At 37.2% G+C, this 15,014-nt stretch overlaps 2 protein-coding genes across 2 annotated transcripts; one reads left to right on the forward strand and one right to left on the reverse strand.

Moving 5' to 3' along the window:
- The first annotated feature begins 366 nt into the window (after nt 1-366).
- Nucleotides 367-3,713, forward strand: LOC129294111 (U-box domain-containing protein 1-like). Its single transcript, XM_054932244.1, has 2 exons — nt 367-484; nt 807-3,713. Exon 2 carries the CDS (start codon nt 1,323-1,325, stop codon nt 3,399-3,401), a length of 2,079 nt encoding a protein of 692 aa, XP_054788219.1. The 5' UTR covers nt 367-484; nt 807-1,322; the 3' UTR covers nt 3,402-3,713.
- A 34-nt stretch (nt 3,714-3,747) lies between these two features.
- On the reverse strand, nt 3,748-13,717 carry LOC129294112 (UTP--glucose-1-phosphate uridylyltransferase 3, chloroplastic). Its single transcript, XM_054932245.1, is given in 17 exon segments — nt 3,748-4,234; nt 4,527-4,587; nt 5,629-5,791; nt 5,920-6,011; nt 6,109-6,183; nt 6,355-6,450; nt 6,669-6,746; nt 7,134-7,228; nt 7,360-7,451; nt 8,040-8,198; nt 8,875-9,041; nt 11,229-11,295; nt 11,401-11,573; nt 11,676-11,864; nt 11,960-12,109; nt 12,197-12,377; nt 12,747-13,717. Coding segments are annotated over 17 exon segments (2,658 nt in total). The 5' UTR covers nt 13,454-13,717; the 3' UTR covers nt 3,748-4,121.
- Nucleotides 13,718-15,014: the final 1,297 nt, after the last annotated feature.

The following is a 15,014-nucleotide window of genomic DNA, read 5'->3' on the forward strand; positions in this document are numbered from 1 at the left end:
CTTAACTATAAATATGGATTGTAGCAGCTACCAGACTTAGTTGATTGAGAGAGTTTTGATGCCCATAAATTCTGCCAAAACAAAAGCTAAGGAGCCGTTTGATTGTTGGAAAGAAAGAGAATGGGAATGGATAAAATTAGTGGGCCGAGCGGGAAAACGGGCCCATGGTGCAAAACAGGCTGGGTTAGCCCCCCTTGCTCCTCTTCCTTCAAAGGGACGGGGTTGTGTTTTGTTTAGTTCTTTTGTACCTTGCCCTCGCCAACGTGAATTTCTCCCTTCTGCGCGCACTCTGGCACACAATACATATATGCCCTGCCCTGCTCTTCTCTTCTACCCAAGTATTTATTCCCCCTTCTTGTTTATAACTGTGATTGACAATCTGGGGCATCTCTTTTTTGCTCGCAAAGGGTTCCGTAAGTTGTAACTAGGCTTTAAATCAAAACTGGCAAGTTACCCCACATGGGTTTATGAAATATATTGAAAGGTGAGTCCCCTGTGATATTAGCACCCACTAATGTCGATTCCATTGTTAGTGAAGACCAAAGATTCTTAATTACTATTAGGAACAATTAATGAAGCAGAACGCACATTCTGAAATCCAAATGTGACTTGAATTATGTTTGTCAAGCCGAGATTACTCTGACACTTAGGAGAATAGCTTTGTGTTTGCAATTACAAATATGGTATTAAAGAAAAGTTATAAAGATTTCGCCTGACGTTGGTTTTATTATTCAACATTGAAGTGTTTTGATGTTTCTTTTAAAAGGTTTGGTACGAGACAGAAAATAAATCAGTTTTGGTTTTAGGTATCCTGAAGTCATGATCTTTGAAGCAAGGGCAAGGTTCAATGTTCATACAACGACAAATGGAATAAAAACAATTGTGATGATGCTGGACTGTGTTTGTGAGTACATGTGTGTATCAAATACCAAGTGGCACAAAAAAGGAAATAAAAATTCGGAGATCTCATCGGCCAAACCTCAAGGCGATCCAACAAGAAATTCAAGTATGAATAAAGTAATATAAATGACTGCAGAAGCCAGGACAGCCCTCCATATGGCAGAAGCCCAGAAGTTCTTATTTTCTTCTCCAATATGGTTCTTCTTGTCGTTAGTATCTACAGCTCAAACAGAAAGAGCCAATATACCGTGCAATTAATTTAATAACTCGTCTCGTTGACTAGTACTTTAATTCTGTTCCAATAATTTGAAGGAAAAAAAAAAATCAGAAGATCTGAGTAATCCGATTCTTTGTAGGAAGCCAGTCTTGTCAACCATACATAAGTGTACAGAAACATGCCCAAACCGTGATCGAGAATTACAATGGAAGAATCATCTCTACCAGCGACGATGATCTTCTCAGGCTTTTTACCAACTGGGTCATTGCTAGATTCGTTGGTTCACATATCTAATGAAGTTGCCTCCATGGAAAAGTTCCCTTTTGTTCAACTCAGGAATGCCTCATCCATGATCAGGAGGGTGAAGCTTCTTTCTTCTCTTTTCGAGGAGATTCATGAAACAGATTCCCACCTTCCTCCTTCTTCAATCCTGTGTTTCACAGAGCTCTTCTCCGTGATCAGAAGAGCGAAGCATTTGATTCAAGACTGCCAGGAAAGCGGCTCTCTCTGGAGTCTTATACAGTTAGAGTTTATTTCCAATCAATTCCATGGGCTTGTAAAGGAGATGGGAAGGGCTCTAGATATCCTTCCTCTGAGACTGCTTAATATCACAGCAGATACAAGAGAGCAAGTGGAACTTCTGCACAAGCAAGCAAAAGCGGTTGAGTCGTTCATTGATCCTCGTGAGCTGCAACGAAGAGATCAGCTTCTGCATGTAATGGCCCATAACAATCTACAGAACAAGAACAAGGGATTCCCTGAGTTTGGGAAAGTGCAACAAATATTAAGCAGCATTGGTTTGAGAACCCCATCAGACTATGACAGAGAAATTTCAAAGCTAGAGGCTGAAGCTCAGAATCAAGCAGGTACAGGAGGCTTAATCGTTATGTCTAACATACATAATCTCATATCTTTAGTTTCGTATTCCAAAGCCATGATATTCAGAGATGGAGTAAACGAAATAGATGAAGAATGTAAGCCAGCAGTGTCCGCATTAACATCTAAGAGCTCTGATAGTTCCTTGTCTTCATCTTCTTCTCAGATGACAGCGTTAGCACCTAATGTTCCTGACGAATTTCGATGCCCAATTTCACTTGATTTAATGAGAGATCCAGTGATTGTATCATCTGGGCATACTTACGATCGAATTTCAATCGCACAGTGGATAAACTCGGGACATCACACTTGCCCAAAAAGTGGGCAAAGATTAATTCACACCGCTCTCATACCCAACTATGCATTGAAGAGTGTTGTGCAGCAATGGTGCTATGAGAATAACGTCCCATTGAATGAGCCGACATCATCTTCTTCCTCGACTTCGGAGGATCCCAACAGCAAGGACAACTCAAGCGAAAATACTGTCGATCATATCGCTGCTAAAAAAGCAGCCATAGATGCTGTCAAAATGACAGCAGAATTTCTGGTAGGAAAGTTGGCAACTGGGTCAGCTGAAGTCCAAAGGCAGGCTGCCTATGAGCTAAGATTACTAGCAAAAACAGGGATGGATAACCGAAGAGTCATCGCCGAGGCAGGGGCAATTCCATTTCTAGTGACATTACTGGGATCCCATGATCCAAGAATCCAGGAGCACGCCGTCACGGCCTTGTTTAATCTCTCCATATTCGACAACAACAAGGTTTTGATTGTGGCTGCCGGAGCACTGGATTACATAGTAGAAGTGCTTGAATCAGGAAAAACTATGGAGGCAAGAGAAAATGCAGCAGCAGCAATCTTTAGCTTGACTATGTTTGATGATTGCAAGGTGGACATCGGAGCTCGTCCAAGGGCCATACCCGCATTAGTAGGACTGTTAAGAGAGGGCACTCCTATTGGGAAAAGAGATGCTGCCACTGCCATTTTCAATCTTGCAGTTTACAATCCCAACAAGGCCAAGATCGTTAATGCTGGGGCTGTTCCTCTGCTTGTTGAGTTGCTTATGGATGATAGGGCTGGGATCACAGATGATTGTTTGGCTGTGCTTGCTTTGCTTCTGGGTTGCTCTGAAGGTTTGGACAAGATAAGGAATAGTAAAGTGTTGGTGCCTCTTCTGATAGATCTTCTGAGGTTTGGGTCACCCAAAGGGAAGGAGAATTCTATAACGCTTCTGCTGGGGTTGTGCAAGGAAGAAGGTGAGGCGGTGGCAAGGAAACTGCTGGCAAATCCTCGAAGCATTCCTTCTCTTCAAAGCTTGGCCGCTGACGGTTCTTTAAGAGCTCGAAGGAAGGCCGTAGCTTTGCTTAGACTGCTCAATAGGTGCTGCTCTCAGCCTCATCATTCTCTTTGAAGCTAATATTTGCATTTCTTATACATGCACAGCTGTATATTTTGTGGAAGTCGTATACATGAAAAAGGCCTTCATTTCTTTTTGCAGTTGCTTCGGCCAATAATTGCCGATTAGGAAATAATCCCATGTGGAGTTTATTATGATAGGAGAAAATGCATTTTTATTGTCTTTAAAGAAACCTGCGTATGACCTTTAATTTTTGATATAAATATGTACAAAGTATTCTGTGAACATCCCAACACAAGAATTATTGCTTTTGAAAATATGATCTTTGAAACTTACTGAAGTAGGCTAACTGCTAAAGGTACTCTATGAAGTAGAGAGTAGAAGCAGAACAAACAAAACGTCCAAAAATAATGGGAAAGGAGGATAATATAAGTGATGCGTTCGTGCGGATATTTTAAGGGTCTCAAGTAAAACATATCATGATAACTACTTGAGAGTCTACTTCTAATAAATATATCTACCTCTCATTGCCCAAACTCCATCTGTTACATAATGTTAGTAACACTAAAGAAGAGATTTTTTTTTTTTGGGGGTGCGCTTTAAAATTACTCTATTATCACATTATAAACGATTGTAAGTGAGGAAAGGTTCAACTTCTGTTCATCCTGTCACTTCCATGTGATGAGCAAATTGGGGTGAGCTCCAATACCAGCCGTGAATCAATCATGCATGATTCACGAAACGTGGTATCTTAATTCTTGTCCCTTCAGCAGTCTATGATTCTACCAATGCCAGCTGGATATGGGTGCCTACTAACTTGTAATCCCAGTGCCAGCTTCCGCTGTCCATCATACTCCGTTCAATAGGATCTAATTGAGTAGCTAAACCTGAATAAAAATCAAAAGGAAGTGAACTCATCACTGTTGCGTGTGCAAAAAGGTGAAGCGAAAGAAAGAGGAGGAGGATTATGATAATTTATTGTAAGATCTATTCTAACCAAAACGTCTTTCCCCAGGCAAAAAAGAAACCAGGATATACTCGAGTTACGAGAACGTTTATGCTCGCACAATTATAAAGACAAGGGTATAGCATTTATTTCTCCACAAAATCAAGTTATGATAGAACAACCATATATCAACTGGACTTGCCATCAAACAAAAGTTTCAAGGTTTAAAATACCTGTACTTCCTGAAGTGATCTTTAGTTTGTAGCCATCTGGAACTTCAAATACATGATTTCCCTATATCAGTAAAGATGAAAGCAAAAGAAGCCTGTTAGTCGTTAGTAATAAACCAAAATGGGGATTTATTTCTTTATATAGGCTATGCAAGTAAAAGAGGGAATATTTGCTTGGTTAAAAAAAAAAAAAGAGAAAAAGAAAAGAAAGAGTGATTCTATCTATTACGGATAAATAATGTCAGCTTGACGGTTGAAGTCCGCAACCTAATAAAAACAATGAAAAGAGGATTCCTTTTGGTATAAACTCGACAAAAAAATTGTTTCTTGATCTAAAGGAAATTTCCTGAACATTTATCAACGGGGATTCCCTGGTATTATCATATTTAATTAGATGTGTGTGTATTTTGAAAGCATGTTTGAAGTATTATACCAGCATCCAAGATCCTTTCAGCGCAAAAGATCTCAACAAGAAGTATCTCATGACTTTTTGATTATTACAAGGGAAGCATAACACACACACACACACTTCCACTAGCACTCTTGCAGGATCGAACATGCTTGCTCGCCTCACTAGGGAGGACAACATGCCAGTTGATCCATTGATCACTCTCTCGACTTTTAGGGGGATAATCTCATATTTCTATATTAAATGCTTTGACAACTTTCCAAATACATCAATTTTAAATATTTTTAATTTTAATAATGTGACAAACATGGAGATATTGAATATTCATATGGCGTACACATCCCCATCTATTATGATGACTTCCCCTACTAGCCGGGGCTACCATGCAAAGAATAGACCTTTAAATTATGAGGATTTGAACTTTAGACCTCTACCCACACCCCACCCAACAAGACCACCAGAGCTAGTGATATTGGTCCAGTCTGATTCTAGTAACATTAGACAATACCATTCATATCCCCATCTCAAATCAAATAGCCAATCTGTGCTGAATCTATAGGCATATTTCTTTCAAAAGAAAATGGTGTGGGGATATTTTAGGTTAAAACCCATTGGGCAGGTGATTTGTGAGTCTTGCAGTGAGTGTATGTGAGATCGAGGAAATTGGGGGGTTGGGGGGCGGTGTTTAAAATAAACCTGTAATATAACATCTGTGGCTTCAAATTCAGCATTTCCGTGCAGTATTATCTTCAATGCCTCAGACCGCTGCACATCATGTTTCCAGTAGACATTACCTCCATGCGTCCAATCAATTCCTTTGTTCAACACCTTGACATTCTGTAGTTTACACCTTCCACATCTAGCAGGATAAATGGGCGCATCAATTCTATGCTTGCTATTTGAAATTATTTTGATCCCTAAAGCTTGGGTCAAGGAGCAGGGAAGTGGTGCAGAACCAGAGTAATAATGATACAGGCAACACAGTACCTCTGCCCATAATGTAGTATGGAATCACCACTCTCATTAACCTTCATTGAGCCAATAACATTTTCAGCCATTATGTTCATGCTTCCATCAAGCTGAATTAAAAAGGGGTAAATATCAGCCTACCACTTTATCAACACCAAGACAAAAATAATAATAATAATAATAACAATTTACTTTAGAAGAAAGAACCTGAACATTCCTCCACAAGAACTCTGCAACCTCTATTTGTAACTCAGAGCCCTCAGATATGGAACCACCATAAAACTGCTCATTATAAAGAACAAGATAAATGGAATTTGTTTATTTAAAGATGATAAACAGAAACCACTTTCATAACGCTTAAACAGTCATGTATTAAGCAAAAAGATATACCATATCTTAAACAGTCATTGACGAATGACAAGTGACATCTAAAGAACATAATATAGTTTTTACCTTTTGTCTGGTGACCTCCCAAAGAGGACCAAGAGCTGGGTGCAAAAAAATAAGAAATGGCGGCCCTGAATCAGCATACTTCTCGTTAGCTTCAATCTGCAGCACAGAAGAAAAATGATATAAAAAATCAATGTAGTTCTACAAAGGGGGAATAACCACCTGTTGATAGCTTAAATGCATGATCAGTTGAATTCAAGGCAACCAAAAAAAAAAAAACACTAAAATAGCAATAGCAAAAAACAACATGCATTGCTAGCCATCCAAACTAAACAGAACCAATTTTCACATTAAACACAGAATATCAAGATATATACCTCAGGAAGCTTTATATCACATTGGGAAAGTAGATCACAGGCATTTCGTAGGATATCTATAAGTGAGCCATCAGGAGTCTGCATTTAAATGCAATACATTTTAGATGATAAAGAGAAACTATGATTGACTAGTCTGATGTATAATAAATTACATAATTTTAACATTTTTCTTATAGTCCAAATTGCGAGGAATTTTTCTAACTTCAATTCTTTTCTCAAGAACATCGCAAAAGAATTCTCTTTATCTGTTCATGGCACTAAAACTTGTATTATTAATGATTTAAAATAAACTTTCACCCATAATGATTTTAATTTTAATAATATTTTCCCTAAGAAATAGAATTTTGAACTTCAGTTCTGTTGGGAGCTCGGATCAACATGATTTATGCTTACAGACAGAAATGCAAAGTCCTTCCTAGCCATGATAAATTAGGGAAACATGAAAAATAATCAGAAAATTCAAACCTGGTGTAAAGATTTGTCCCCATTTTTTCTTTTCTTTTTAGCAGACGATGTGACCCTTCTTCGTTCATTATATACAATAAATGTGTCAAGCTCATCTGCACAAAAAAATAAAAAATAAAAATTATATCAAGAAGTTGTTATTTTCAAGTTGAGTTGAACACGATAAAAGAGAACAAGACATGATTCATCATTTGTCAAACTCAAATGGGAAAAAGGTAATATATACCTTCCACACCATTATAACACCTTGACGAATAGGTATTGTAATAATTGTCTGCTATATTTTGCATTGTACACTCTAGTCTGCCACCAGACACGCTAGTACATGACAATTAAAGCAGATCAATACATAGTATATGCCCTGCAGTAATCAGCAACATATGCAGAGTGCCAGCATTCATCTATAGGAAAAATTAGACTTTAAAAAGTACGCGAGTTAAAAGAATTTTGACTGATTTTTCTACCCTCACCAACAGCAACACTTGAACTCAGGAATGAACAGATGGCAGAAGGATCTTAGGATTAATTTATCTTATAAAATGGACAGCTCATCAATGCACGTTGACATTGTCATTTATTCAGGCCAACTTGGCTTTAAACTTTGTGAAGGCTCAGTGCTTGGTCTTAGGTTCAAGGCTGTTGACCCAGAATAAGGCCTTGTTCTAATCCTACAAAATAGGGTCAAGTATACCCAGTGGCCACAAGCAGCTCTAAAGGAATCATAACCCACACAAAAGGATAGTTGTAGGCCAGAAACGTGCTCATGTGCAGGTGAACTATTGTGTCTAAAAGGGTGCACTAGTTAAATGATTTCAGAGAAAACATTGATGCATTAGTTATATGTCAATTTGACCAACTTTATAAAGATATATTGAAAAACAAAGTCAAGTTTGAGGTAAAACATACCTGTGCTGTCTTCCAAAATGGTCCACATATGCTATTTTCTTTTTCGTATTGAGCACCATTCCAGGCAAACTATGTTCATTATTACTTGACACAACTTGCTCAGCAGAAGGTAAATGCACATATAAAATGTTTGTATTGGCTGGGAAATCCGCCTGCAAGCTTAAACACAGCAAACAAAATTGTTAATTGGGTTGTAAAATCTGATTAAGAAAGGTACATGGTGGGTAAAAAATGTCTGAAAGAATATAGTCCCAGCTTGACTAGTCGTATTTCTTCAACAATTTCACCAGTTGAAGCATAGCCTCTTTTGTGTATAGGCTATGCAAATTGGTAAACTTTCTATCCATGATGATGTCCTTAAAGTACAAGCGCAAACAATTTGGTCTGTCTCTATTTCTACCATAAAGAGATTGTAATAAGCACCTTCTGTGTATGGCATTGCATTGCAACTGTAGGATTTAGTCAAAATATAAGTTAACATGAGTGAAATAAACAAATCAAACTCTTGGTTGATCCCACCCAAAAAGAAAAAACTCACAAACATAATGATCATAACAATGAGCAGACTTCATGCAAACAATATATTTCACGTGTGGCAAAGAATTAACAGCAGAACTGCTATTGTGGGTGCTTTCCAGACTCTTGAATTTCTCCCAAACTTCGTGTGTGTGTGTGTGTTCATAAGTCGTGCACCACAACTATGTGGTCAGGTAGCAATAGTAGAAGAACAACTAACTTTCCTCCATTTACATCAAGCATAACAAAAATTCAGAATTTTATGTGAACTTGCAACAATAATCTCCTGGGTTTGCCTGATTAATGGAAAATTGTGTACCTTCTAGGATGATGGGGTCCATCAGCAATTCCAAACTTGTCAAATTCAGTGTATTCAACGCAAGACACACCATAATCCCAATTCCCATCAAGGTTTTTCTTCTCCATCAGCACGTTAATTCCTTCTGTAGCACCTGGGTTCCGCTTACATGATGCAAACCCCAGTCTCTGTAAAATTGTCTCAGTCAAAAAGCATTGGAAATCTTATTGAAATTCTTTCAGACTGACATTAGATGCAATATAAGTCTTCTTCTTTCTTCTTATATGTTTTTATGCTTGCAGATGAGTAATCAACTATTGCACAATTATAAATGAGTCACAGACTGCTCTGACACTTTGACTATGGGATCGCTATATTATAATCCAAAAGACTCCATGTCTTAGTCCATTTCATATATTTATGCTTTGCAGAAATACTAATTATGCATGATTAAAAAGGCAAATGTCAGTCAATTGCATGCTCCAAGAGAAGTTTTAGAATGGATAAAGCATGGGTGCCAATATCTTTCCACAGGACATAAGCTTCTAAAGTAGCAATCTACTTAAAAAAATTGTCATTGCAGCTGATTTGGATGCATATGAAAAAAAATCTATTGATCAACCAATAGCAATTTCTCAATTTTGTTATTTTCTTCATATAAGGTTAAAGATCCTTCAATACTAAAACCATATATACATGCAACAACAACAACAAACCTTATCCCATTAGGTGGGGTCGGTTACATATAGTGGCGGAGCCAAATGTAATTGAGGGGGCATCTTTGGAAAAAATGACATGTTTGGGAGTATAAGTTTTTATATTTTATAATTTGCACCTTTTACTTACTATACTTTGTACCCCCTTATTTTTATATTGTAAACTTTAAACCCATTTTAATCTCATTTTTTTTAGCCCAGATCTATTCAAATTTTTAACTTAGCCTTATGAATATTAGCCCACAATTTCACTATACCTAAATACCAATATTATTTATTAATTTTTTAAAAATAGAAAAAAAAATCTAATATGACTAAATGGACTCGCTCCTCGTCCTGAATACTACTCAGGGACTAGTTAGAAAAAAAGCCAATGATAAATAATGAATATTCAAAACTCAAAGAGTAAATTGGGTGAATGTTTTTCGCTAGCTTGCTACACTTACGAATCTACAATTGAAAGTTGGATAGAGAACAAAGAAAAAAGAAAAGAGAAATAGTTGATTTGGAAGAGATAATAATGTCTTCCTTTTACCGAGGATCCTAGCTCCGTCATTGCCCCCCCACCTAGGATCTTGGCTCCGCTAGTGGTTACATGGATTGCATGATGCCATTGTACTCTATTATCAACCAAGATTTTAGGAAGATTGTTAACTAGGAGGTAAAACTATATATATATATATATATATAGATCTCAATAAAAAAAGGACTAATGAAGGAGAAGCAAAATAATAAGGCATTGATTAAGACCTAAACAAGCATGGGAAACACACCCTTAAAAACCAGCTTTTAAGGGAGAAGAAATGAATAATCAAGCTAGTTAAGTACCACAGAAATTACTTATGGCTACCCAGTGTGGGACGCCAGCATAAAACCACCCCCACAGAGTTGGTATCCATGAAGGCTGCATTCTGTGGCACTCATTCCGACCACTGTGTTGCACCCTCTGCAAGTAGCCCATATAATCAAGGATGGAAATCTAAGCAACCATAGAGAACCTATCATTCTGAACTGGCTTATAAGGGAAAAGAGCCACGCCACAAAAATACCACAAAAATTACTTGTAAGCTGTGGCTATCCAATGTGGGATTCCATTAAGTGCATAAATCTTTGGCATACATGGATGTTGAGATAAACGTTTGCTTATATAAAAAAAGATAAGATCCATAATGATTGTAGAAGAGAACAAGTTGGCATGGCATCTATTGAGGAGAAAATGGTAGAAAATCATTTAAAATAGTTCAATGCAAAGAAAGGCGATGGTGGGACCAAATGGTATTTACCCCATAAAAAGATGTAGATGGACACCAAGAAAGATGCTCAAGGAACTTATCAATTGGGATCTATTGGTAAATGGTATGTCAAAAGAGTTAATTGTGAATAGAGCCTAATCGCATCATGCAATCCATGTTGCCATTTAGTGTGATAAGACTGCTTCTTCTTGTTGTTATTGTAGTAGTATTACTTTCATAAATTACCCAAAAAATATCATGTCTTGATTCACCCTTTTTTCATGAAAAGAATTTTTATAAGCCACAATGGGAAGGTAGTGTGATCAAGGATGATCAGATAAGATGCCCTCTTATTATAATGTTCACTTAGTTCCTGTCATCATATTGACACAGAAGAATGACATGATATCTTCAAAACAAATTTTACCTTCCCTAGCTGCAAGCCAATCCCTGCTAAGGCCAAGAGAGTTAAATCTGTGGCCGCCACAACATTACTGCAAGGCCACAAGTATCAGACATGTCACAAGACAAGCACTCCACATTTCCTGGGGGGAAAATGAAAGAACTCAAGAAACAGGATTTCTGATATAAAGGCAGACCTGACTTGTCGCACAGTTGCACCTTTTCTTCCATATAGATAAAACCATTTGAAGACACCTTTATCATAAGCAAGTTTCCAGATGACACCATGACCACCGGGCTTGCTCAAAGGCCTGAACGGTTTGGTGAGCAGCCACTGCCCATCTTCCGCACCCACAACAGGAACAAGAGGCTGGCAATTCACAAGATCAACAATAAGAGACCACTTCTCAAAATAAGAAAATTTCTTTTGAATGATGTATTATTTAAATTTTAGCATAGTTCAATATGCAACCTGTTGAAAAAGTTGAAAAGTTGAACGACCTCTTCCAAACCAAGAAAGACTTTCACAAAGAGACATGATGTGCCCATGGTTGTTCTTTGCTGAACTTGTCATTATTGCAACAGGAGTGATACATTGTTTCCCATATAACTTGAAGTACAAGAATTCCGAGCCTTATAATTTAAAGAGAAATTAGATTGGCTCAGCATCCATAATAAACCAATAATGCTTGTCTTGTTTATATTGTCTAGCTAATACAAGTATGATCCTATATTCAGCAATTGGAGAGCTAATACCTGAAGATCTCTAATAAGACCTTCCAACAAAGTCCTTCCACAATATGGTAGCATTGCGGCTGGAAGACATTCACCGGTATCAGGATCAACTAAACCAAGCCTATCTGCAGAGCCTCCCAAAGGATAAATTTCTCCTAGGCACGGCAAACCCTAGGAAATTAACATCTCATTATGTAAGGTATCCGTACAACAGACACAGCTAAATGCAAAATGTGAATCAGGTAGTATGACACTAACCTCTATGCCCCATATAGCTGCTTGAGATGCATATTCTGTATTTTCAGAAAGGTCAATTCCTTTAGGTGCATGAATTTCCAAAAATTGGCATTCTTCTGTTTCATTAATGTGCCGAGACCAGTCTAAATTCTGCTTCTCACACATTTTTTGGACAAGAAGCTCCAGCACCTTTATTTGATATCTGCAGCATGTAATTTGAATTACAAAGATGTGATAACTAAATTGATTCCTTACCCACATCCAATCCCAGGAATGTAATTTATAGAAGTCTAGCATTGTTAAGAAGTGTGATAATATCAATCGTGAAGTGACCTTGATGAAACGTTACTATGGTTATGGATAATATAAATCTCTTGTTCTCGCGGGAAAGTCCTGTATGGTTACTGTAAGGGCAACTATTCTTTGAGAGAGAAACCCACTAGATGCACAAACTTTCCAAATTAGGCGTCACCGCATCAGACATGCATATATGCAATTGCGAGCTTTCAAATGGCACAATTTGAAATGATTAATTAAATAAAATAACGAAAGATGGAAGTGCAGAATTCACCCAATAATTCCCCCAATGCATTGATAGAAACGCTCAATTTCTCCAAGAGACTCCAATAACTTCTTCAAGTCACGAATTTCTTCATCGTCCAAAGCCAGGTGCATCTTTCCAAAGCCCGCACCGCCATTATCATTATAGACATCCAGGTTTTCGATCATCTCCGCCAAAGCATAAAGTGCGCTCTTAACCGAGTTTGTAGTTGACTCCTTTACAGTTTCACCTAGCTGAAATCCCAGACTAAGCACGTGCTCTTGACCGGCCGCAACTAAACATTTAAGCAAGAACAAGTCATTGGAGCTCAAATTGAGGGATGTTAAGACCCTAGAAATGCCAGCGTTTTGGTGGGAACGAAAAAATAGCTTCACTCTAGAATCACGATCGATCACTCTAAGCTTTCCCTTCAAATTGCTACAGCTGGAAAGTTTCGAGCGGAGAGCTTGTAGCCTGGCGATTTCATGATTGAAGTTGGAATCCGGAGCCGGCGGCAATAGCTGCTCTGCCTCGGTTGGGACGCGGGCCACGCGGCAACACGACAAAGGCGATGACGATGATAACGGAGACAATCCAGAAGGAGAGGAGGAGGACGGTAGAGATAGAGAGAAGGGAGAATTGATGAATAGAGAGCCAGCATGATTATGAAAAGATTTAGAAAAGAAAGAGGAAGAAAAGCGGTTGGTACTGTGAATAAAAGAAGTTGAGTGAACCATAATTTGCTGAAACAGAGAAAGCGAAACAGATGTTGGACTTGGAACTTGAATGGAGGTTCTGACTGGAAATGCAATGACAAAAAACAAAGACAAAAAAAAAAAGGAGAGAGAGAGATAGAAAGAAGGGACGGAGAAGGAGAAGGAGGCTGGGAATCAGCAGAAGATGCTGGCGGCATATACCAAAGGCTTTGTTTACGAGGCACGGCGAAAGAGAGGGAAGAGATGGTGCCTAACCGTCGCGTCAGTGTGTCACAAGAAAATGTCGAGGGAGGGGAAAAAGAAAAAAAACAAAAAAAAAAAGGTAGTTGTCACTGTTTGACAAGATTATCCTGTTTCCCCTTCGGGCCAGGAGATTGGTGGCTTGAATTCCCCTCTTCCATGCCGGAGGAGTGTGGTTCCCCTTGTGGAATGTAGCAAAACTTGTTCCAGTGATTTTTTTTAAAAAAAATTATACCTTATCCTTTTATTTTAGATATTACGTAAATTTTTGAAAAAAATTAAAACGTTTTAGTTCCTTCATTTTCTCCATCAATAAATCATTTTTTTAAAATTATTTTATGAATTTTCATGATGTTTGTTTAGCTTTTTAAAAATAATCTGAATTGGGGAAAAGGAAATTTTTTATTATTTTAAGAAGTTATTTTAAGTGGCTCTTAAAAATTTTATGATGCAGCTGATGACAAAGAATGTCATAAAAATTGCGGGGATGTGCACAAATATCATAAAAAGTTGAATAATAAATTATTTTTATAAAATAGAAATTCATAAAAATATGATAGAATTTAAAAAATAACTAACTAATAATTACTTTTTTATTATTATATCTAAACATAAAAAATGTTTTTGTTTCATAAAATCTCTTCAAAATAAATCTGGTTTAATAGAATCTCTAAATTATTTAAAAAAAATTATTTATTAATCTTAAACAAATGGGCTGAGTTTGAAACCATATTTTAAAGACTGAATTAATAAATGAAAAAAAGTTTAGGAACATAAATTGTATTTTTTTAACTTTTTAATGAATATGTACTTTTTTCAAAAATTAAAGTTTTTTAATTGTCTCTCTTATCACACTAAAAATAGAAATATGAAGTTGATCTTAATTGCTTTTTTTTTAATATTATCAGGTCTCTAGTGCAATTTTCAAATATTTTTTAAAATTATTTTATTTTCCCTAACCTGGACTAGAACTTCACATTCTTGACCCAGCCTGAATGGCTTCCTGAATAGATTGAAGTCAAAGCAGCCCTCTTTGAAAAGATTCATATGTGTGCGCGACTAAAAGAAGCAGCATGTCATAATAGGCAATCTATACAAAATACCAGCTAGATTCTGCAATTGGCTTGCATGAAACTCAAACGTATTATCACAGGTGCTTGGATCAAATGGATAAAGGTTAATTCAATTTAATTAGACATCTTGAGTTCAAGTCTTGTTACCAATTGGAATCTAGATCAAAGACCTGCAGCACCTAAGTGAAAGCAAAGAAAAATCAAATGTCTTTAATCTCTTTTTTTTCTTCTGTTGGGTTATCAACGCTTTCTTTTGGTAAACAAAGGGG

Source organism: Prosopis cineraria, unplaced genomic scaffold (genome assembly GCF_029017545.1).
Source record: "Prosopis cineraria cultivar Desert tree isolate PC_DT_omini unplaced genomic scaffold, ASM2901754v1 PC15, whole genome shotgun sequence".
Taxonomy (NCBI): Eukaryota; Viridiplantae; Streptophyta; class Magnoliopsida; order Fabales; family Fabaceae; genus Prosopis; species Prosopis cineraria.

What these genes read in the sequence shown, in the direction of transcription:
- LOC129294111 (XM_054932244.1), top strand. Translation starts at nt 1,323, where the DNA reads ATGGAAGAATCATCTCTACCAGCGACGATGATCTTCTCAGGCTTTTTA.